We start from the raw sequence: 26,040 nt of genomic DNA on the forward strand, positions 1-26,040 counted from the left end.
TTAAGCTCACCTGCATACGGGTGCCTGTGGAGGCCACAATCATCAGATCCTTGAAGCTGGAGTTATAGCATGTTGTCAAACAGCTGTGATGGTGCTGGGAACTAAACTCATGTTCTCTGAAGACCAGCGAGGAATCTTTTTTTTTTTTTTTTTGGTTTTTTGAGACAGGGTTTCTCTGTGGTTTTGGAGCCTGTCCTGGAACTAGCTCTTGTAGACCAGGCTGGTCTCGAACTCACAGCCCGGCTTCAGTGAGGAATCTTTAACTGATGAACCATCTCTCTAGCCCTTCCTTGCTCTTAATTTTTTCTGGCGGTTTTATTCACCTATATAATTAATTTTAGTCCTTTTCTCTTCCGCATTCCCTTTTCATCTCTGTCCCTCTATTTCTGGGATCCTTAACAAATCCCCTTCTTAGTTCCATATTCTGTGTGGGCCCCACTAAGGCTAATTTGAGTTTCTTGCTCAAGCATGCATTAGAGATCATCTACTGAAGGGCAGATTGTCTGAGCCTAAGCCACTGCAAAGATGGCTGTTCCTCTACAACCATTAATTACCAATAATCCCCTACTGGATATGTGCAGGTTCGTGTTTCCTTCTCCTATCCATGGAGAAATGTTCACAGGCCCAATCTTGTGTGGATCTAGTGTAGATAACTATAGGCGCAGTGAGTTCTTAACACACACACACACACACACACACCATTCTTTTAGACAGTATCTGTTCTGGCAGTGGCTGTGTAGACCAGGCTGGTGTCTAACTCAGTTCTACCTACCTCTCTCCTGTGTTGGGACTAAAGTTGTATTACACTATGCCCAGCAAGTTTTTACATGTTTTTGCTGCATTCACTCCTTCCCATCTTTCGTCTTTGTTCCACCCCCACTTCTGCACTGTTACCTGAACCCTGGAGGGAGTAATATCTCTGATCCATTTAGGAATCAACACTCTACCATTACTTAGTCATGGCACTTGATCAGACATGGGATTCTTTGCCATTACCTCCTACAGTAGGGAGCATTAGGGAGCATCTTTGATGAAGGATGTGTACAACATTAATCTCTGTGTGTAAGTGCTTACAAGATGGCTTAACAAAGTGACCATGCTATCCACATAGTAAGAAATCCCCTTACTCCAGGACCTGTGACCCCACCAGCCACAGACTTTAAAACTGGATTTGAAGGACCAGGCATGCATCTCTCTTGTCACCAAATGAAGTTTCTAGTACAGGGACATATCCAATTGAGTTGTTGATCAAAGGGATCATATGAAAATCTCCAGAGTTTTACAAAGACAAAGACTGCTCCCCACAAACTAACAGCAAGGTTCCATTGCTGAAAACAACACCCACACAACTCATAAAATGTGGAAAAATTGAGTTGTTGCCTACACAGAACCCTCACCCCCATCTTCTAGTGTCTTTGGTATGAGAAGTTACTCTGCAGGCTACTTGAAGAGGAACATACACACCAACCCAGCCACAAACCCCATCATCTACAACCTGTCCTGCCTGCAAAATATACTAGGGCAATGATGACACAAAGCTTGTGGGAATAAGCAATCTGTGACTGATTTGACTTAAGCCCTACTCCTCAAGACAGAACCCATTGACACCCACGGAAGCAAACTGGATAGCCAAGAACACGGGACTAGATAGCCCAAGAGCTAGGGTAAAATCAAATACTACTAGTGTAAGAAGAAAAAGGGTCAATAGTAATGGTGTTTTGCTATACGCACAGACCAGTTCCTTATTCAGTCATTACCAGAGAAGCTGCTTCCTGCAGCAGGCGGGAACAAGCATGGAAACCCATAGCCAGACACTGCATGGAGAGAGTCTAAATGAGATGTCGCCTCCCTCAGAGCTCAGGGAACCCGTAGAATAGGATAAGACCCAGAGAGGATGAAGAAATCCATGAGAACAAGGCCCTCTGAATCAACTAAGCAAGGCTCATATAACCTCACAGAAACGAAAGCAGCAAGTACAGGACCTATGTGGGTTTGCACCATGTCCTCTGCATAAATATAGCTTTCAGTTTAGTACCCAGGGACGCCTGAGTGTGTGAATGAATACGTCTTTCGTATATAGAATGTAGCATCTCCAAATGGGGGCACTTTGACCTCTCCCATTCCTATTTATTCCTTTTATATAATCTGTCTGTCTTTTATTACCCTAGCCAGGACTTCAATCATTATATTGGATAGTAGTGGTGACAAGTGACCCCTTTGTCTTGTTCATGATTTTATTGGAATTCATTGTGGTTTTCACTATTTAGTAAATGGTGGCTATAGATTTTTAATTTATATCTGTTGAGATATATTCCACCCCTTTCTAGTGACCTCAGGGACTTTATTATAACAGGATTTTGCCAAAAATCCTATGTACACCATAATCACGTGGTTTACATCCTTGGGTCCATTTATATAATTAAATACATCCATTGATTTATGCCTGTTGAGCCATTCATGTATCCTTTCAATGGGACAGGATTTATCAAGGCAAATAATACCCTCTACATATTCCCAGCTCCATTTCTGTTAGCACTCTTGCTGCCATAATCAAGTCCATTAACAAACTGAGGACAGTAGAAACAAATTGATCACAGTTGATGGAGTCTCTGGTGCCTGAAGCACTATCTAGAGTTTGTGCTTAGTTCACAGTTTTTCAGTTTCCTTTTGGGGTGCTGATGTTGGTCTCAGCAGCAGTTGCTGGAGAATTACTGGATAAACTGCTACTAGTACATCTTCTGTAGATCTGGTAGAGGTCTGTCCACCTCATTTCAGTCTTTCAGGGTCTGGTGGATTCTGCAGCTGCAGCAGCTTCTGCACTGGCTTCAGTCACAGCAACAAGTCCAGTCTAAAATTAATTTTTTTCATTTCTTCAGGTTTTTTTTAGTTCTTTACATATTCTGTTTATTAATCATCAGTCAACTCTGTAGTTAGCCAAGATTCTGTAGGCTGTTTTTCTACTCAGTTTCTTCCTTTGTCTTTAAGGTGTGTGTGTGTGTGTGTGTGTGTGTGTGTGTGTGTGTGTTTTAAAATTCTTGTGGGGTTGATGAGTATGGTGTCATATGCCTTTTATTTCCATACCTGGGAGGCAGAGAGAGACATTCAAATCCAGCCAGGATTACACAGTAAGACTCTCTCTTAAAAAATCAAAAGCAAAAAAGCCCAACACAAAGTTGTTGTCTTTGGGTTTATTCCAGGGATTTTTGTTTCTTCAGGAGATTTTTTGGTTGTTTACTTTTATGGGTTTGAATATTTTTCATGTGATTTTTTTCCTGAGTTCTTTCATAGAATGTTTATAATTAAGACATAACAAAGCCTCTAATTTTGCATATTAATTTTTGTATTCTGGCACTTCTATAAATTATTTTCTTTAAAAAAAATCACTTCTAAGGGCAAAGACACTGCTGCTAGACTATAAGAGCCTGAATTTGATATCGAAAACCCACAAAAAAGTAGGAGGAGCAAAACTTACACCAAAAAGTTGGCCTGACAACTGTATGTACACACAGGTATATTTGCTTAGACAAATACATCATAACCACAATAATAAAATTAAATTTTGCTTTAAAACCTAACTGATGGAAAAGCACTATGTAAATAAGAAAATAGTTTAAAGACAGTGTTGCTTGGGGATGCAGTGATTGCTCAAGGGTGAAGAGTACTTTTGCCTATTCCAGAGGACATCCACTTGACTCCCAGCACCCACAGGATACTAACAACTGTAACTGCAGGTCCAGAGGGTTCAATTCCCTATTCTAGCCTCTATGGGCACCAACATTCTAAAAGAAAACAATTGCCAACAGAGAATACTATACCCAGCAAAATGAGGCACAATCGAAGGAGGCATGAATATACAATCTGAAGGCAAACACAAACACACCCAGGCAGTCACAGGAAATAATGAATTTCAGAACAGTCAATCAAAAGAGGTCTAAAAACCACCCCCAAACAAAAATAATGGAAATTAACACACACTGCTCACTAATAGCATTTATTTACCTACTTATTATGGGATCCCCACCCCTTATTCTCAAAGGGATGAGAAGAAATTTCCTAGCAAAATATTTTCCCAGGAAGATAGTGGCCTTCTGCTCTCCTACCCGGGAGATTCTGAGCACAAGGTCACTTTATCAGCCAGCCAGCCAGCCACCTGGTGATAAAGAAGCAGGATGGGAGAGAACAAAAGACATTGCACCTGTGCCCTGGGGAAAGCAGCTTCAAAAAGCCTCTTTGTAGCTATGCCTTTAAAAGCTTACCCCACAGAGGAGATACAACTCCTCTCTCTACCTCGCTGCATCGGGGTTTGGAGACAGGGGTTCCAAACATGTTTGTATTATTCTGATTAAACCTTGCTTATTACAGTCTGGGCCTCTCTGGTGGTCTTTCTCTTGGGGGGGGATGTCATAATCTGGGCACAACACTTATTTATTTAAAGATAAGGTCTCTATATATTTCTGTCAGCCCTGGAACTAGACCAGTCTTGCCTCAAACTCACAGGGATCAAATGTTAACTAATAACTTTTAATATTAATGGTTTCTTGTTATTGTTAAAAAAAAAGTCCACAGAGCAGAAAAATATGTAGAGCTCAATAAAAAATCAATTTTTAAAATAAGCCCACAAAGGCCTTTTACTTATGTGTTTTACATCTTTAGAAAAAGAATCCCAGGATTTTCCCTCCTGTGTATTTTGAAATTAGTAACAAGACAGGGTTGTCCCTTACCCCTTCTTCTTAGGGAAATGCAAACAAAATGACTAGATTTCATTTTATCTCAATCAGAACAGCTAAGGTCAACAAAACAAAAAACAAATGCTGAAGAGGATGCATGGAAAGGACCCTATTCATTCTTGGTGGAACTGCAAATCAAGCCACTCCAGAAATCTGTGTGGAGAATTCTCAAAGAGCTAAAAATCAATCTACCATATGACTCAGCTATACCACCCTTTGGCCAACAGGACTCACCATCCTACTCCATAGACATTGCTTAGCCATATTCACTGCTGCTCTGCTCACAATAGCTAAGAAATGGAAACAACCTAAATTCCCATCAACTGATGAATAATGAAAATGAGCACACACACACAATGGAAACAACGCAAATTCCCATCAACTGATGAATAATGAAAATGAGCACACACACACAATGGAAACAGCCTAAATTCCCATCAACTGATGAATAATGAAAATGAGCACACACACACAATGGAAACAGCCTAAATTCCCATCAACTGATGAATAATGAAAATGAGCACACACACACAATGGAAACAACGCAAATTCCCATCAACTGATGAATAATGAAAATGAGCACACACACACAATGGAAACAACGCAAATTCCCATCAACTGATGAATAATGAAAATGAGCACACACACACAATGGAAACAACGTAAATTCCCATCAACTGATGAATAATGAAAATGAGCACACACACACAATGGAAACAACGTAAATTCCCATCAACTGATGAATAATGAAAATGAGCACAAACAAACACACAATGGAAACAACGTAAATTCCCATCAACTGATGAATAATGAAAATGAGCACAAACACACAATGGAAACAACCTAAATTCCCATCAACTGATGAATAATGAAAATGAGCACACACACACAATGGAAATCTAGTCATACGGAAACACAAGTGACTCTATGAAGTTTACAGGTAATGGGGAGAAACAAAACATACTGGAATAAATGAAGTAACCCAGACCCGCATGTTCTCTTTGTGGTTCTAGTTCTGAAAATTTAGACATGAATATCAAGGAACGATAGACACCAGGAAAATAACAAAATTTGGGGGCAGAGGCGAGAGGGCTAGAGTGGGGAGTGGCAGTATGGAGAACACGAGGCTTCTAACTGGGGAGGAAAACGGAAGGGCAATAGAGAGCAGGGAGGGATAAATAACTAAGAATGCTCAAAACGTACATAGGGAATCATTTTACACTTACCTAAATTTATTCTTTTTTTTAATATTTATTTATTTATTATGCATACAATATTCTGTCTGTGTGTATGTCTGCAGGCCAGAAGAGAGCACCAGACCTCATTACAGATGGTTGTGAGCCACCATGTGGTTGCCGGGAATTGAACTCAGGACCTTTGGAAGAGGAGGCAATGCTCTTAACCACTGAGCCATCTCTCCAGCCCCCTAAATTTATCTAGAATACAAATATCTATAACATACACACACAAACTTGAAAAGGTTACATGACTTGGAGCAATGTTGTTTCTCCCAAGAGCCTCATTATCACAGGAAAAACCCCAGCCCTTTCAAGTTGGTTAGAGAAGTGCAAGAGACTCCCCAAACAACATAGGCTATTGTGGCCTTGTGTTATTTCCCAGAGCTTAAAGGTGAGCCCCTACTGCTGAGGACGTGACACATTTTGGACACAGAACTTGGAGTAACAGAGCTGGAGCTGACCCAGAAACCTCATTCTTGTGGCTCTGAGTATCTGAAGGTGCTATGCAAGTTGCCAAGGAAGGGGAGCATTAGGTAGCAATACCCAAATGTAAAGCTATGAATTCCAACAATAAAAATGTGGCATTTTATCTTGAGTGTTAACAACTGTCCAGTTGGATTTACGGCCCATGCAACGAGAGGGAAACCCTGCCTACTAAACCTAAGCCAGCTACTCATTCCTAGAGAACCTACTCTGAGCACCTTTCTAAATCAGTGCAACTCCTAACACTCCCTCAAAGCTCATCCTTATCTATGCCTGCAGATAAGTAGATCTGACCTCTCATCAAAGTAGCTTGTTTTTGTAGCACCAGGAGTCCAGTACAAAAAGCATGACTAGTCAGTTACCATGGGATGGCCAGTCCAATTGGTACATCTACCACAAAACTCCTGCACCTGAGGCTCAGGAACTTTGCTGAAAGGGGGGAAGAAAGACTATAAGAGGCAAAAGACCAGGAAGTCAGTTGTGAGATTGAGCCCTCTAGATAGGATAGGGAAGCCACACACATGAAACATGATTGTCAAAAAAAAAAAAAAAAAAAAAAGACCAAACAATTCCACATCAACAACTACTAAGAGGGAGAACTAGCCTCCCCAGAAATGAATCCCCTAATTGTTTATCCGATACCAATTGATTAGCCCTAAACACAAATATATGCAGGTAACACCGAAGGGACTCAGCAGACTGTATTCATTTATTCCTTTGTATGTACTATAACAATAGTGAAATAATATGGAGAGAATTTGGGTAGGAGTGGGGAGGAAATTGAAGGGATAGTGATGTATATGTATTTTTTTTATTGAGCTCTACTTTTTTTTCCTGCTTCCCTCTCTGCTTCTCCCCTCCCCTTCAACCCTCTCCCAAGGTCCCCATGCTCCCAATTTACTCAAGAGATCTTATCTTTTGCTATTTCCCGTGTAATTATATTTTAATAAAAGCAAAAGTCTGGAGAACATTAGGGAAAAATTTATTGGGCCTTTCTACAAGTTCCTGATTGCCCTGTTCAAATGTGGTGTAAACTCTGAGCTGCAATGAGAATTTCTCCAAATAAACGAGTATCACATGGTGTCATGTGTGAATTCTAGGAATCGAACCCAGATCCTCAGGCTTTATGGGAAATGACTTTACCCACTAAGCCAATTTTTCAATACATCTTAATTGAAAATATATATTTTAAAGTAAAAAATTACAAAAATCTATGTAAGAAACTTTATTATTAGAAAATCCAAGTGTTCATATAAATGTTAGGAAATTGCCAATGAAGAATAATAAGAAAAACATAATTTGTCACACAAGGATAATTGGAAACACAATTTACAAGCAGTCTATTTTCAATGTCAAATGAACCACATTAAAAAACTACATATAAATTAAGTCCACTGGACTCTCACAAATGTACTTGAATTTCATGAGTCAAACACAGCTTCAGATTGAAATGGAAAAGGGTATTACCTCGCTTGATTTTTTTTTTTAAAAATGCCCATTAAAATCAAACTGATCATGACTTGGTGGCACAGACCTTTAATAACATCTCTTGGGAGACAGAGGCAATCTCAGTGAGGCAGAGGCCAGCCTGGTCTACAAAATGAGACCTTATTTCAATACAAAACTTGATTTATCAAACTAAAAGACATCAATACATGTAGGCATACTGTTGCTATTGTTGCTCAACACAGATAGCCTTGGTTTTTCCAAGCAGAAGAGACAACAGGCAAAACCATTTTCCACAAATTCCACAAAATCACACTTCCAAAAGAAAACATTTCTTCAGAGTGTTCCTTACTTTTACAACATACAGAAGAAAATTTCCTTTCACCTTATTTGAGACAATACACCGCTTATATTTTTAATGCTGAATTTTTTCATTCGGTTGGAAAGGGTTCCTAACTCTTCCAGGTTGTGTTCAAATTCCCTGTATTTGATGTTGGAATTCTCTCTCCTCTACTCCCCTAGTGAGTAAGAGAGATGCACCAGGGCCAGCAAGAGTGTTCACCCGAGTTCCTCCCCAGGACCGACTTACACAGTGGAAAGAGCAGGACAGACGTCTGAAGCTGTGCACTGACACATGCGCACTCGGCATGTGTTCACTCATGCACGTACACCTACAAAAATGGAATCATCATAAACTATAGTTTATATAAAATGAAATTTTCAAGGAAATATGTGCCTTTGCACATTTGATGAAACAGGTCACATTCCAGATGTGTATAAATTTGTAAATTTTCAGTCTCCTATTACAGCTCTTTCCAGCTTTTTTTTTTTTTTTAGTTATTACTCTTATAGAGCTGGAAAGACGGCTCAGTAGTTCAGGGTACAGATGCGGCTGGATTTCCAGCACTCACACTGGGAAGCTCACAACCACCTGTCGCTCCAGCTTCAGGGACTCTGACACCTCTGGCTTCTACGTGCACCAACGCTCACATGCACAAACCCACACACCTACACATCATGAAGAATAAAAGTCGGGTGGTGGCACATGGTTTTAATCCCAGCACTTGGGAGGCAAAAGCAGGAGGATCTCTGTGAGTCCGAGGCCAGTCTGGTCTACAAAGAGAGTTCCAAGACAGCCAGGTCTGTTACACAGAGAAATCCCATCTCAAAAAGACCAAAAAATAAGGAAATACTGAGAAAATGTATTTTAAAGCCAAGTTGTGGTGGTTCAGGACTTTAATCCCAGCACTCAGGAGGCAGAGGCAGGTGGATTTCTGAGTTCTACAGAACAAGTTCTAGGACAGACAGGACTTCACAGAGAAACCCTGTCTTGAAAAACCAATTTTTTTTTTAATTTAAAAAAAAGCATTTTAAACTATCCCATTTATTTATATATGTGTGGGAGATTGTGCATGCAAACGACGGCACATGTGTGCAAGTCAGAGAAAACCTTGGGGACTCAGTTCTCTCTCCTCACACGGGTTCTGAGGATCCCACTCTACCAGGCTTGAAGGCAAGCGCTTTTACCCCGAGCCATCTCACTGGCCCTCCACACTATCTTTTTCATACCCCACAACAACAGCAAGATGATCAAAGACAATTCCACATGACATAAACGGATTTAGGCTCTACCCACTGGGTTTCTTTTCCACGTGAGCTCTTTCATGTTTGTGAAGGCATGTGGAAACCCTAAATGCTTTCCCACAATAATTACATACATAAGGTTTTTCTCCAGTATGAATTCTTTCGTGATCACGAAGGGATGTGGAAATCCTGAAGGCTTTCCCACATTCCTTACATACATATGGTTTCTCTCCAGTGTGAATTCTTTCATGATTATAACAAGCATCACGCTGGATGAAGGCTTTCCCACAATGCTTGCAAACATAGGGTTTCTCTCCAGTGTGAATTCTCTCATGGTTGTGAAGATGGCTCCCACGAAGAAATGCTTTTCCACAATGCTTGCAAACATAGGGTTTCTCTCCAGTGTGAATTCTCTCATGAATGTAACGAGCACTGGAATGGGTGAAGGCTTTTCCACAGTGCTTACATATATAAGGTTTCTCACCAGTGTGAATTCTTTCATGCCTCCGAAAAGATGTAGAACATGAAAACGCTTTCCCACACTGTGTGCAAACATAGGGTTTCTCTCTGGTGTGAATCCTTTCATGACTGTACCAGCCACTGTAATGGGTGAACGCTTTTCCACAATGCTCACAAGTGTAAGGTTTTTCTCCACTGTGAATTCTTTCATGGATGAGAAGGTCATAGGAACGAATGAATGCTTTTCCACACTGCTTACATACATATGGCCTCTCCCCACTATGAATCCTTTCGTGGTTCTGGAGGGATGAGGAATATCTGAATGCTTTCCCACACTGCTTACATGTATAACACTTCTCTTCGGGGTGAATTAGTTCATGTTTAATAAGGTGACTGGAATTAACCAAGGTTTCGTCATACTGCGCGCACACAAATGGTTTATCTCCAATGGTGATTCTTTTATATATTTGACCATAACTGTACCTCCAGAAGGCTCTCTCCACTTGCTTCCATTCATGGAGTTTATCTCCAGTGTGAATTCTCTCACAACAGGGATCAAAATTGAGACTCCTACAGACTTCATTAGATTGCTTATTTTGATTGGCTGTCTCTCTAGGAGGACTCTGATTTGCCTGAAAGAACTCAGAATGAGTTAAATCTTTCCAACATTTCTCATGTGTAAAAGCTTTCTCCACTTGTTCCTGAGACCCATGTAGTTTCTCTGTAATTTTGCATCTGAGGTGCACACGTGAGGGTGAATGAACAATAATGTCTCTGGCAAGCACACCGTTTTCAGACATCATCATGGCGGGAGGCATGGCTCTTTGAACAGGCTCTGGAATCCGCTGCTGGGATTCTCCACACTGACTGCCATCTCCATAGTCACGGTTTCCTTCAACCACCGGAGTTCTGCAAAAGAGGAGAAAAGCATAACTACACTCTTAGCTGGAGGCTGGACGCTGGGCCACCGGTACAGTATTCTGCAGGCAGCAGAAGGACAGCAAGGAAGTCCATCTGGGCCATATACAAGACCCTGGGAGAAAGGGAACGACACTGCTGATTCTGCTTCTCTAAGAATTTGTAAATATAAAGGGACTGAACAGTCAGTTTGCGGTCCTGAAGACGGCATACAAACAAAAAAAGGTCTTAAATACTACTGCTTCTTTTTTTAAAAAATATTTATTTACTTATTATGTATACAATATTCTGTCTGTCTATATGTCTTCAGGCCAGAAGAGGGCACCAGACCCCATTACAGATGGTTGTGAGCCGCCATGTGGTTGCTGGGAATTGAACTCAGGACCTTTGGAAGAGCAGGCAATGCTCTTTTTTTTTTTTTTCCCTTTTTGATTTTCGAGACAGGGTTTCTCCGTAGCTATTTTGGTTCCTGTCCTGGAACTAGCTCTTGTAGACCAGGCTGGCCTCGAACTCACAGAGATCCGCCTGCCTCTGCCTCCCAAGTGCTGGAATTAAAGGCATGCGCCACCACCACCCGGCTTAGGCAATGCTCTTAACCTCTGAGCCATCTCTCCAGCCCCCTACTGCTTCTTTTGCATAACTACTGTGTACACCACAGCTAACAAAGTTAAATATTTTTAATGAGAAATGATGTGCATCAAACATTATGGGTTTTGGAAGAGCTGAACATCCTATATGTGATTTATTGATAATAGGTTTCAGTCTAAACCTGAAATTCATTTTACTTCACATTCCTTATATTCAAAGTTGAAAGGTAACTTAATAAAATACACATATAATTTCTTTAGGAAGGACAATTTTGGGGACAAGTCTCACATAGGTTAATGTTGCACATTTTGGCAATATTCATACACTACAGAGTTCGAATCTTCTAATTCTGAATGTTCTAACTCAATACACTTATAGAGAAAATTTGAGATCAAATCAATTGCACCAAGATGTACCAGATCATCTGCTTGTGTTTAGATTTCCTATCACTTGCAAATATTTTATCTGATACAAATTCCTCTCTCTCTGAGTGTATATTACCTCACATTTTTCCCGAGATTTTGGTAGTTGTCTTCAATGTTTTCTTTTTCCTTTGTTTTACCTAGAAAGCAAACCCAAAGAAATTATTATGACTGAATTCAATATCATACAAAAACTTACTCAACTCTACATTTTGTTATGTGCAATATGACCTGGAATGCTACATTTTCCATGAAGTTCCCTTCCAATATTTCAATTCATGTATCCATACAGGTGAGCAAGAAACAGCTGTTCTCTAATTGTATGAGTAAAGAAATGATATATATTTTACCTATGGAGATCAGGTTCATAAAGGTTTCCTTCATCACATCTCTGTAGAGCTCCTTTTGACTAGAATCCAACAAAGCCCACTCTCCTAGAGTGAAGTTCACAGCCACGTCCTCAAAGGTCACTGGCTCCTGCAAGAATCCACATGAAGAAATATCAAAAATTAACTGCCAACTTGACAGGACCTAGAGTCATGAAAGATGTTGAGGGATACTTTTAAGTGTGCTGAAAGCAGAGATTAACTGGCCATTCTGACAGACGCTTAAAACATGAGAATGCTAAAAGAAATGGGAACTGTCAAGGCCTGGCTCATGAGGTTTCAAGGGGAAATCAGGACAGAGGCTATTTGGGTTTTAACCAAAATTTGGCTTCATTCTGTCCAGAGCCTGATGACTGGAAAGAAGTTAAATTTAAAGAAACGAAATAATCTGACATAGAAAGTAAGTGTAAACGAGCTTAAAATTTTGGACGAGGAGAGCAGAGATGACGAAGCGGCCATGGAGGTTAGCGCTGAGCAGTAGGACCGCTGTGGGACAATGCTTTCATACTTAAAGATTTGTCACTTGTATTTTAATAAAACACTGATTGGCCAGTAGCCAGGCAGAAAGTATAGGTGAAGTAAAGAAAACAGGAGAATTCTGGGAAGAGGAACGAGTCAGTCTACACTCGTCACTCAGATGCAGAGGAAGCAAAATGAGAACGCCTCACTGATAAAGGTACCAAGCCACGTGGCTAACACACACAAGAATTACGGGCTAATATAATAGGGAGGCATACTATTAGCACAGTAACTGTATAAGCAAAATGGGACTGCATTGACTTGGGCTATGCTATCACCCCTCTGGAAACAAGGTACCTATCAACCAGTTAGCAACCTAGAACCCCTATATTCACTAGGAGGATACATGTATACCTGCTTTAAACAATGAACACTCTCCCCTTATTATCATGTTTCTAGTCAAATAGGTTGTGCAATGCTTCAGGAACGATGGGCAGAGCCTATGGGATCTACTCTGAACTAATTTTGGGTGCGTGCACAAAAAGGCAAATAATGTTCACAAAATGAATCTTTTCAGAGATGTCTCTATTATTTTATGTTTATCATAATGGGGCTTCATAGGATTAAAGTTAGGTATATTAGGGGAAGGAACAATCACAGTGAGCAAACGCTTACAAACTAGAAGCCTATCAAAATAATCATTTGTACATGATACACACCTTGAATATTCCCACTTATATGGCCTACTATCATTCTTCAGAGTTTATTTTTGATCTGTACTATTGCTTTACTAGACCTGGCTACATGTACAAATCTGTTAGGATCATTATTTCAATAGTCTAAACCAGTGGTTCTCAACCTGTAGGCCATGACCATTTTGGGGTTGAGCAACCCTTTCACAGGGGTCACCTAAAACCATCGGAAAACACAGATATTTATATTACAATTCATAATTGGGAAAATTACAGTTATGAAGCAGCAACAAAAAATAATTTTATGGTTGGGCATCACTACAACATGAGGAACTGTATTAAAGGATCACTGTTGTAAGGAAGCTGCTTGTTGGTTCCTGGCTGCTCAGCCCTGAAATAACCACACAGAAACTGTATTAATTAAATCACTACTTGGCCCATTAGCTTGGCTAACACTTATATCTTAATTTAATCCATTTCTAGTAATCTGTGTATTGCCACATGGCTGTGGCTTATAGGGTAAAGTTCCCAGCATCTGTCTCCAGTGGGGCTACATGGCTTCTCTTTGACTCCACCTTCTTTCTCCCAGCATTCAATATAGTTTCACCAGCCTAGCTAAGTTCTGCCTTGCTATAGCTCCAAAGCAGTTTCTTCATTAATCAATGGTAATTGCAGCATACAAAGGGAAATCCCACATCAAGGCATAGCATTAGAAAGGTTAAGAACCACTGGTTTAAACACAGGCAAAGAGCTGGTAATGGGGGTTGGAGACATGGTTCAGCAGTTAAGGGTACTGTTTGCTCTTTCAGTATTCCAGGTCCAATTCTCAGCACCCACATGGTAACGCACAAACAACTATAACTCCATTTTCAAGGGATCCAAAACCCTCTTCTGACATCTGCTGGCTTCTTCATGGATGTACACAAACTATGTAAACATACATAGACTCAGGCAGGCAGACACATAAACTAAACTAAACTAGAACTTGGAAACACCAGGTTCAGATCCCATCTTCCAGTACACATTTGGCAAATCTGATACGAAAGGAAAACAAAATTCTCCTCTCTCACTACTAAAACTTATCCACTACTTTCTAACAGTTTTTCCATACAGATGTTTATGACTGCAATGATGGATCAAAGTAATCAATCTATATGGTCAAAAAGATTTTTCAAGGGCTGAAGAGGTAGGTGGCTCAGTCTTCAAAGGCTAAGCTCATGATCAAAAAGAAAAAAGTCAACAAGCTAAGGCCTCCCTGTCCTAAAGAACACAGTGGCTGAGGACAGACATTCTCTGCAGTTGTTTCACCTGTCATAGAGAGGACAAGAAGAGGGAATATAGATGAGCAACAGCCTTTTCTGTCCGAACGTGAAGAAACATTCCCATTCCTCCCCGTAGGATGGTTTCTGCTCTGTGTAGCCACAGAACCTAAGTCCACAGTCACTTGGTATGTACAGAAAATGGTTTTTTTTCTCTCTTTTCCATTTTTCTCCTTTGATTATGTATTTGTTCACCTGAAGTGATTCTGCTACATTTTGCTATCCCAAAATTAAAACATGGGTCTTCTGGATTCGCTGAAATAATTTCTGTTCTTTGGAGCAGGACCTATCCCTACAGCCGATTGAATTTTAAAAGTTTTTCTCAGACTGAGTGTGGTGGTACAGGCCTTAATTCCAGCACTGGACAGACAGAGGCAGAGGCAGTCCATTTCTGTGAGGTGGAGGTCAGCCTGTTCTATACAGTATATAGTGAGTTCTGGGACAGACAAAGTTACATAGAAACTGTAACACACAAAAAAATTTTCTCTCTAGCCTTGCTTTTTCCTAGTTTCACATCTGTCTAGCCGATAAAGTATCTATTCCTGAAATTAAACATTAAGAACATTTGTACTCTTGTGCTGTGGCTTCGAAGAGGCAAAGCAGATGACTGAGCGGGAAAGAAAGGACATGAAATGAGGAGGAAAGGGGACCAACAGCTGCCTCTTTATCCAAGGTCAGATGAGACTTGGAACATGCCAAGAGAATGTAATGCCTTAACTGAGAAACCTTGTAACATGATAAATCCTCCTGTCTCCTAATGCTACTGCTGTCTGGATCAGAGCCAAATTCTGCTGCTACTTTTATTTTAATAGTTTTTCCCCAGTGGTTTTTTTTTCTCTCATTTTCTCTTTTTCTGTTCTCACATGTGTCTAGCATGCCACGGCTTGAATACTTCTGATGCTCAAGTTGGAGACAATCAGGTCTCTCTCTCTCTCTCTCTCTCTCTCTCTCTCTCTCTCTCTCTCTCTCTCTCTCTCTCTCACACACACACACACACACACACACACACACACACCAAAAGTCTTCATGGGCAGATTACTTCTAACAATTGCAAAGGATTATAGAACTGACCAAATCAAATCTTTGGCAGGTGAAGAAGAGGAAAAATGGCCCTGAGATTGGAAGACACCCAGGCTACCACTCCCCCAAGGTATGCTAGTTAGTTTTATGTCAACTGAAGTCACCTGAGAGGAGGGACCTTTGATTGAGAAGTTGTCTCCATAAGAAAGGGTGGTGTCATTCCTGGGCTGGTGGCCCTGTGTGCTATAAGGAAACAGACCATGAGAGCAAGCCAGTAAGCAGTACTCCTTCATGGCCTGTGTACCAGCTTCTGCCTCTAGGTTCTCATTAAGTCTGAGTTCCCGCCCTGGCCTTCAGTGGACTGTGATTCAGGATATGTACACCAAATTAACCCTTTCTTCCTCAAGTTGGTTTTGGCCATGGCGTTTCATCACAGCACTAGAAACCCTAACTAAGTCACGAGGCAAAACTGCTCTCCTAAGCCCCAACCTCCTGGAAACAAGCCCCTCATTGGGGATTCTTTGATCCTCTACCTTCCCTTAGCTACCTCTTTTACCTTTAAAAGGTCTGTGTGCAGGGTCTAAGAATCAAGAGCCATTAGGACATATGCCACTAGACAGGGGTTCAGATGTCTCTTCTGTATCATAAGACAGCATAACTCTACCAGTCAATTAGTAAAGCATAAACAGTTTATGGACTTTCAATCTCTGGTTTCTTACTGAAGCCCTGAGGAAACAAGCATTCCAGGGTTTCTCTGTGTATCTTTGGCTGTCCTGGAACTCATTCTGTAGCCCAGGCTGGCCTCAAACTCACACAGATCCGCCTGCCTCTGCCTCCCAAGTGCTGGGATTAAGTTAAAGGTGTGCACCACCACGCCTGGTGTTGGAGGACAACATTTCACAGACTTGCTAGATAGGTAGACCGCCTGCCAGGACCCTATTTTTTTTTAAGGTTTTATTTTTACTTGTGTGTTTATGTCTGTGCCTATGTGTGAATATGTGCACATGAATGCAGTATCCAGAGACCAGAGAGGTCATCTGATCCTGTGGGATCTGGAGTTACAGACAATTATAGGTGATAGGAATAGAGCTTGTGTCCTCTCCAAAATGACCTCTTAACCAACGAGTCTTCTCTCTCTAGCCCCAACCCTATGCTTATAATGACCTATAAACCTATACTGCTAGCCATGGCTACAACCGTTCCACCAACTCTAAGTCAGGCAGTAGAATCCAGTACATGAGACAGTGACTTTCACAAAATGTCTGTTGTAGAACCATGTGCTCCAAAAGCCATTGTCTGCATGAGTAGAACTACAGTCCCAAAAGGGCAGATTATGGAGGAACTCACAAAGAGAGGAAAATAACACAAAGAGGCATGACATCTATTACAGGCACAACACCTGAAGATGCTCAGCATCCAAAGCAGAGATTCTACACAGGGATGTCCCAGAATCTACATTCTGATCTTCCCTCTTTTGGAGGAACTCACCCATTTCAGAGGAAATTGTTGATGATTCTCCCTTTCCTCCTTCCTGTTACAGGTTGCCATGGGAAACTCCTTGTCTGTAGTACTAAATTTCCTCCACATGCCCAAAGTCTCAGGTATACTGGTAATCACCGGCAGAAGTTTGACCCAGATAAAAGGTGTCATATTTCATTGTAATACTGCCTAGATCCAGGACAAACTGGGGCCCACAGAGAGATGATCCCAAATACTATTCTTCACCTAGATCTTTTCTGTAGAAGACAAGGGAAATGGTGTGAGATTCCCTATGTTCAAGACGTCATGGTCATCTACCAAGACTCCTCAATTTACCAAGGAATCAGGGAATGCCCAAAAAGAAGGGAACTCCAAACTTGACCTTGATACTGTGAATGATACATTCCTGAGTGGTCCCTGTCTCCAAGGAAATGGCTTACCATTCGGCCCTCATGTTTCATCAACCCAAAGCTATAAAGGTCATCAGATAATATCTGAGACCTACAACAACGCTTTGCTACCCCTTCCCACCTGATGCTTAGTTATCCTAGGTAAACTGATACCTGATTCATAAGGTTTTTGTTTTTTGTTTTTTTCGAGACAGGGTTTCTCTGTGGTTTTGGAGCCTGTCCTGGAACTAGCTCTTGTAGACCAGGCTGGTCTCGAACTCACAGAGATCCGCCTGCCTCTGCCTCCCAAGTGCTGGGATTAAAGGCGTGCGCCACCACCACCCGGCTTCATAAGGTTTTCTTAAATACTTGTCTGCACCTAGTAACAATTTCCTACAAAAATGGGCTCAAAGAACAAGAATTTTATGTTATATCTTTTTACTGAATGAGGCAAGATTTCATGATCAATTTTTATTCAAATGCTCAGTTTCTATGACTTATGCTTTTCCACTCAGATAAAGTCTCACTTGCTGGCTCACTGCCAGAACGACAGGAAGAATTCTGTTACAAAGAAACGTTCCTATATTTCTGCTGTATCACAAATATTTGAATCTATTTGTAAAATTTGGCCAATTACACAACATTTTGTGTCTATGACCTTCAATCATTTAGACGGATGATTATATAGCCCAGTGGCACTAATTATAAAAACTGAGTAAAGTTCTTGGTTTCCTGAGACACTCTCGTGAGTTCTCCAAAATCTAAGATGTACATCTTTTAGAAACCATCCACCTGAAATGACCCCATCCTAGTGCAATACTGACGAATATCTTGCATATCATCTTAGAACTTTCATCTGGCGATGGATGGAGATAGAGTCAGAGACCCACACTGGAGCACTGGACTGAGCTCCCAAGGTCCCAATGAGGAGCAGAAGGAGGGAGAACATGAGCAAAGAAGTCGGGACCACGAGGGGTGCACCCACCCACTGAGACAGTGGAGCTGATCTACTGGGAGTTCACCAAGGCCAGCTGGACTATGACTGAAAAAGCATGGGATAAAACTGAACTCTCTGAACATGACGAACAATGAGGGCTGATGAGACGCCAAGGACAATGGCACGAAGTTTTTTTTTTTTAAATATTTATTTATTTATTATGTATACAATATGCTGTCTTTGTGTATGTCTGCAGGCCAGAAGAGGGCACCAGACCTCTTTACAGATGGTTGTGAGCCATCATGTGGTTGCTGGGAATTGAACTCAGGACCTTTGGAATAGCAGGCAATGCTCTTAACCGCTGAGCCATCTCTCCAGCCCTGGCACGCAGTTTTGATCCTACGCAATCTGCTGGCTTGGTGGGAGCCTAGCCAGTTTGGATGTTCACCTTCCTAGATATGGACGGAGGGGGGAGGACCTAGGACTTACCACAGGGCAGGGAACCCTGACTGCTCTTTGGACTGGAGAGAGAGGGGGAGAGGAGTGGGGGGAAGGGGAGAGGGGTGGGAGGAGGGGGAGAAGAGTGGGAGGAAGGGGAGGGAAAGGGGAGGCTGGGAGGAGGTGGAAATTTGTTTTTTTTTTCTTTATTCTTCTTTTATCAATAAAAAAAAAAAGAAAAAAAAAAGAAACCATCCATGATCTCCTCAGAAAATAGTTAGTGGGGGGCCGCATGTAGTAGCATATGCCTTTAATCCCAGCACTCAGGAAGCAGAGGCAGGTGGATCTCTGTGAGTTTGAGGCCAGCCTGATCTATGTAGTGAGTTCCAGGCCATCCAGAGCTAAATAGTGAGACCTTGTCTCAAAAACAAAATAACAACGACAACGACAAAAAGAAAAATGAAAAAAGAAAAAGAAATACTGGGTATTCTACACACACACACACACCCCAAATATAAAAACACAAATGTGGTATAGGAACACAGATAAGTGAGTTCAAGGCCAGCCTGATCTACACAGTGAGTTCCAGGACAGCCAGAGCTACATAGTGAGACCCTGTCTGGGGTTGGGGGGAGGGAGGGAAGGAGGAAACCTTAGTGACTATTATAAGGGTCTTTCATAACACATGACAATTAGGCATTCAGAATTGGTTACACAGTATTTCAACAGTGAGCTACTGAGAAAAGCAAAACTCATGGCCACAAAATTTGCTAGCAACCTGGAGGGAAAGGATTCTACCAGGCACTTCAAACTACCTCCTGCGTTGTAACATTTCAGGACATAAACTCATAGAGTCTCATCTCAGCTTTCCGTCAATTTCTGAGACACATTGTCACAGCTTCAGAGAGCTGGCTGATACTCATTTTCAACAATGACATCAGATACCCTAAGGAAACTCATGTGACCAGGAGCAGGGGAAACAGCTACTGCAGGGAGAAATGTCTTTGAGAAGTTGAGCCAGACACGTGTAGGGAATAGCTTAGCAGACTGGGGCTCTCCTTGGTTTGGGCTGCGCACACATCCCTATCTAACCTGGTTTGGGCTGTGCACACATCCCTATCTAACCTGGTTTGGGGTGTGTACAAGGCCCTATCTAACCTGGTTTGGGCTGTGCACACATCCCTATCTAACCTGGTTTGGGCTGTGTACACGGCCCTATCTAACCTGGTTTGGGCTGTGCACACGGCCCTATCTAACCTGGTTTGGGCTGTGCACACGGCCCTATCTAACCTGGTTTGGGCTGTGCACACGGCCCTATCTAACCTGGTTTGGGCTGCGTACACATCCCTATCTAACCTGGTTTGGGCTGTGCACACAGCCCTATCTAACCTGGTTTGGGCTGTGCACACGGCCCTATCTAACCTGGTTTGGGATGTGCACACATCCCTATCTAACCTGGTTTGGGCTGCGTACACGGCCCTATCTAACCTGGTTTGGGCTGTGCACACGGCCCTATCTAACCTGGTTTGGGCTGTGCACACATCCCTATCTAACCTGGTTTGGGCTGCGCACACATCCCTATCTAACCTGGTTTGGGCTGCGCACACATCCCTATCTAACCTGGTTTGGGCTGCGCACACGGCCCTATCTAACCTGGTTTGGGCTGTGCACACGGCCCTATCTAACCTGGTTTGGGCTGTGCACACATCCCTATCTAACCTGGTTTGGGCTGCGTACACGGCCCTATCTAACCTGGTTTGGGCTGTGCACACGGCCCTATCTAACCTGGTTTGGGCTGCGCACACATCCCTATCTAACCTGGTTTGGGCTGCGCACACATCCCTATCTAACCTGGTTTGGGCTGTGCACACATCCCTATCTAACCTGGTTTGGGCTGTGCACACATCCCTATCTAACCTGGTTTGGGCTGCGTACACGGCCCTATCTAACCTGGTTTGGGCTGTGCACACGGCCCTATCTAACCTGGTTTGGGCTGCGCACACATCCCTATCTAACCTGGTTTGGGCTGTGTACACGGCCCTATCTAACCTGGTTTGGGCTGCGCACACATCCCTATCTAACCTGGTTTGGGCTGCGCACACGGCCCTATCTAACCTGGTTTGGGCTGTGCACACGGCCCTATCTAACCTGGTTTGGGCTGTGCACACATCCCTATCTAACCTGGTTTGGGCTGTGCACACATCCCTATCTAACCTGGTTTGGGGTGTGTACAAGGCCCTATCTAACCTGGTTTGGGCTGTGCACACATCCCTATCTAACCTGGTTTGGGCTGCGTACACGGCCCTATCTAACCTGGTTTGGGCTGTGCACACGGCCCTATCTAACCTGGTTTGGGCTGTGCACACAGCCCTATCTAACCTGGTTTGGGCTGTGCACACAGCCCTATCTAACCTGGTTTGGGCTGTGCACACATCCCTATCTAACCTGGTTTGGTTTCTATTGTTGTGATAAAGAACACAACCGGAAAGAACAACTAGGGAAGGAAAGGATTTACTTGACTTACATGTTCTGATCACGGAAGCCAAGACAGAAACTCACAGTAGGGCAGGTAACTGGAGGTAGGAACTGAAGCATAGCCCATGAAAGAAATACTGCTTATTGGCTGGCTTCTTGAGGCTTGCTCGGTCAGCTCTGTTATAAAACCCAGGAAACCTGCGCAGAGGTGGCCCCGCCCACAGTCAGCTGGGCCCTCTCACATCAATCATTCTTCAATATAATGAGACTTGCCTGCCAGCAATCCTTCTATTAAGAAAGTTCCCATTTCCCAGAAGCCCCTAACTTGTGTCAATCTGACTAAAGAAAAACAAAAAACAAAACCTAACCAGTATATACCAGTATAGTATCCAAACAATGCAGCTAGCAACCTTAGACCGCCCCCCCCCCCCGCCAACTTCCATTAAGCTGTACATACAAGAGCTTCGAACAATGGGAAATAGTTTTGTTTTCTGTAAAATCAGTCCTTGGTATATTTCAATTCTTCCTTTCTGGAAAATCTCACAACTATCCCTATCCCTCCCTCTTTCCCTTATTCCATCTATCTATCTATCTATCTATCTATCTATCTATCTATCTATCTATCTATCTATCCATCCAGTATATGTATGTATATGTGTGTTGTGTGTATATTCCTTTCTCCTGAAAAGAAATGGTTATCATATGCTAATACTGTCTGTCACTGCCTTTTAATTGGCATACATTATACATATATGTACACTCCACATTAAAATTTACAATTGTGTCATTAGGCACCTCAGTTTTCTTGATGCAACTTTTTAAAGCAACACACCGGGGCTGAGGGTGCGGATTGGTTGTTACACTGCTTGACAATCATTGCTGAAAACCTAAATGTCATCCCCGGCACTGCATAAAGCTGAGCTTTGTTGCTCAGGTCTGTAATCACACTGCAGAGGTAGAGGCAGCAATGTCATAAGTTCAAGGTCACCTTCAGCTATATACTTAGTTCTAAGACAAGCTGGACGCATGATAACTTGTCTCTCTTTAAAAAGAAAAGAAAAAGGAAGGAAGAAAGGAAGAAAGAAAAAAAGAGTGGAGGGAACAGGTCTCAAATGCTTCAACTGATCAAATCAAATAAAAAATAATGATAGTAACTTGCTATAAAATAAGATGAGTGACTTGAGTGTGGTCCCCAGAAGCCACAGAAGTGAGGGGAAAACCAACAGCACAGGATTGACCTCAGACTCTTCAAGCACGCCATGGCCCAGGCGGCAACACCAAGTATCACACACACTTAATAGTAATATTAATTTCAATGTACTGCACACTCAAGCTCAAAAAATATTTTCACCAGAAAGAGTCTTTGTCTCAGGCTGACTATTCCAGACGGTCAGAAATTACTGTGTACAATGAACAAATAGTTATAGGCAAAAGGAAAGAGCTGGAGATTAATTTTCTCCTAAGAACTGTATTCCAATTACATTCTGACTGGCGAACTTTCACTCCCAATTCTTTCTGTTTGGAGAAACCCACCAAAGCAAACAGAATTACGGTTACATGAACTCCCCTTCCCCCAGGCTTTTTTTTTCCTCTCTCACAATCAACAAGGCTAGGAAAGCTTTTTCACAATCCCACCTTTTGCCTTATAAATAATCAAGAAAAACAATTTTGACCTGTAGTATTATTAAAAGGAGACGAAGCGATCGAAAGAGAGGTAGGAAAGAGAAGCAGTGGAGAAAACCCTCCACACAGCGAGGGACCTGTGCCGAACATGCATAAAGCCTAGGGTTCAACTGGCAGTACAAAAAGAAAACCACACGGTGATCACAGAGGAAAACTAAAGCCGGGCAAACAGAAATGCAAGAGGCAGACAGACGGGCAACAGCGCTCACCACCCACGATCGTCCCCAGCACAGTTTGGATTCAGCATCACCAACCTGCCAGCGCTGCAGTTTCTGCAGAGGCTCAAGTTGGAGGTACGGACTCCCCCTGGGAGGACTGGGATGAAGCCGCTTCCCAGGGAAGGGACAGGACTGGAGGCTGGTCTCCTGGTCAAAGTCGTTGTAGCGTCACAAACCCGCCACCCTCGAATCCAGACGCGCTCGGTACACTCACCATTCTCCGCTTGTGACGCATCCTGGTGTCCTCTCCTAGGAGCCTGCAGTCGGCAGGAGGGATGGCCGCCAAGGCAAAGCGGTCGACCCTCCCGCAGCTACACAGCCTCCAAGATGGCAGCAAGGGCGGAATCCTTCGATTATCTGCGCCTCTTATTGGACAGTCCAGGCGGGAGAATAACAGCGTCGTTCATTGGTGAATAAAATTATCCCCGCCTTCGATACACCGAACTAAAGGGAAAACGGTTTTTCTGCGTGCAAGTGCAGCCGAAGACACAGTTGTCACTCGTGACTCATTTAGCTTGCTCTTCGCTAGTACAACCCTGGCACAACCTAGAGTTTCATGGCATTTAAGAAAACATTCTGTAGGTTTTTTTAGTGCATGCGCTCGTTGCCTTGTGTATTCAATGGACCCTTCCTACTCCGCCCACCCCTCCCCAGCACCGAGGAAATAGTTACCCCGCTTTGCACTGGAACTTCTAGACCCCAACGAGAAAATCCAAGATATCACCTTCGAAGGAATCTTTAAATCATTCTGGGCAAAGGAACAGAAAGGAGGACCTGATGTGCAAGCTAAAGATTTAGGGATGAGGTAAAGCTAAGGCTCTCTCACACCTTGCGTTTCAATCTACCCATTTTCTGGCAAGAAAATTAAAACATATCGACAAGGAATGCAATTATACAATGTCTGGAGAAAAATGGAATTGCATGCAGAAGTGTTCTACAAGAGATTCAACAGGTATGAAAAGCAACCTTTCAACTTCAAACAAAAAGTTTTTTTTTTTTTCCCAAGGTCTTGAGGAAATTCTACATTCAGAAGTGTAACATATTCCCAAGCTTCTAGATCACACTGATTTTTGGACCTGGAGCCCCAGTGGGTCATTCTCTAGCGATGAGGCAGAGACACTGAGCCACTGAACTCTGGGAGTTCAAGTCTTCCATTGCTTCCTCTGCCATGAATTGATCTTCCAATACCTTAAAATTTACAAGAAGGAAAATGTCATCCCAAGTCAAATTATGGTTTTAGTAGAACACACTTGTGATCCCAGCGCTCTAGAGGCAGAGACAGGTGGATCTCTGTGAGATCGAGGTCAGCCTGGCCTATGAGGCAAGTTTCAGGACAGCCAGAGCTGTTACACAAAGAAAATCTGTCTTGAAAAACAAAAACAAAAACAAGAAAGAGAAAGAGAGAGGAGAGAGAGGGAGAGGGAGAAAAAGAGAGAGAGAGATCATTTAACTCCAGAATTTATGTGTTAGTTTTTGTCTGCGTACTTTCTATTGATGAGAGACGAGTATTGAAATCACCCGCTACCATTGTGTTAGGGGCAATATGTGATCTAAGATATAATGCTATTTCTTTTATGAAACTGGGTGCCCCTGTGTTTGGTGTAAATGTGTAGAATTATAACCTCTTGTTGGGTTTTTCCTTTAATGTACATAAAGTGTCATCCCCCATCTCTTCTGAGGAACTTTAATTTGAAGTCATTTTGCCAGATATTTGAATAGCTAGGCCTGCTTTGTTCTTAGATCCATTTGCTTAGATTACCTTCACCATACTTTTATTTTAAGGTAATGACCATTCACGATGGTGAAGTATATTTCTTAGAGTCAGCAAAAAGATGTATTATTGCTTATTATAAATTATATATTATAAATTATTCCTTAGCAGTGTTTATTAATTCCTGTTATTTTATTGTTGTGGTCTTGTTTTCTTAGACCTCTTTTGGTTAACTATTCCAAGAGTATTCTTTTTCTTTCCTTCAGTGGCTTTAATATTCTCTTTAAATTCAAATATAATTCTCTTCTAGTATCTTCTGTAGAGATGATTTAGTGGATATGGATCTCCCAAGTCTATTTTTTTTATTTTATATGTCTTTTGTCTGCATGTATGTCTGTGCACCACACGTGTGACTGCTGGCCTTACAGGCCAGAAGAGTACAGCAGTTCCTTTGGAAGTGGAGTTACAGGTGGCTGTGAACCGCTTTGTGAGCACTGAGAATTACATGCATATCCACAAGAAGAGTTGCCAGTGCTCTTATCTCCGGAGCCATTCTTCCAGCCTCCCTTTGAATATGTTTTTGTTTCTTTCTCCTTTCTTGATTATGACTGATAGTTTTGCTGGGTATAGTAATTTGGACTGACATTTCAGAACTTATAAATATCAACTCAGGCCATCCTAGCTTTAAAAATCACCATGAAAACCAGGTATTATTCTGATGGGTTTGCCTTTAAATGTGACTTGAGTTTCCTCTCTTAGTGTTTCAACAGCCTTTCTTTGTTTTGTACACTTAGTATTTTGATTTAATCTTGTATTGTGGGGAATTTCTGTTCTGTTCCTCTCTATTGGGTGTTCTGTGTGCTTCTTGTACCTTAAAAGACATCTTTCTTTAGGAAAGTTTTCTTCTATAATTTTGTAGAAAATACTTTCTGCACCTTTGCCATGGATTTCTTCTCCTTATTTCTATTA

The 26,040-nt window shown here is 42.1% G+C and overlaps 1 protein-coding gene across 1 annotated transcript; it reads right to left on the reverse strand.

The window, feature by feature from the left end:
* Positions 1-7,658: 7,658 nt before the first annotated feature.
* On the reverse strand, positions 7,659-23,713 carry LOC142856575 (uncharacterized). Its single transcript, XM_075984195.1, has 4 exons — positions 23,575-23,713; positions 12,216-12,342; positions 11,945-12,005; positions 7,659-10,846 (listed from the first exon to the last, which is right to left on the reverse strand). The coding sequence occupies exons 1-4, from the start codon at positions 23,593-23,595 to the stop codon at positions 9,523-9,525; spliced, it is 1,533 nt and encodes a 510-aa protein (XP_075840310.1). The 5' UTR covers positions 23,596-23,713; the 3' UTR covers positions 7,659-9,522.
* Between the last annotated feature and the right edge of the window lie 2,327 nt (positions 23,714-26,040).

This window comes from Microtus pennsylvanicus, chromosome 8 (assembly GCF_037038515.1).
Source record: "Microtus pennsylvanicus isolate mMicPen1 chromosome 8, mMicPen1.hap1, whole genome shotgun sequence".
Taxonomy (NCBI): Eukaryota; Metazoa; Chordata; class Mammalia; order Rodentia; family Cricetidae; genus Microtus; species Microtus pennsylvanicus.

Coding starts and splice junctions, on each gene's coding strand:
- LOC142856575 (XM_075984195.1), bottom strand. CDS start 23,595: ATGCGTCACAAGCGGAGAATG. Junction 12,343..23,574: donor TGCGTCACAAGCGGAGAATG/GTGAGTGTACCG, acceptor GGATTCTTGCAG/GAGCCAGTGACCTTTGAGGA. Junction 12,006..12,215: donor TATGAACCTGATCTCCATAG/GTAAAATATATA, acceptor TTTGCTTTCTAG/GTAAAACAAAGGAAAAAGAA.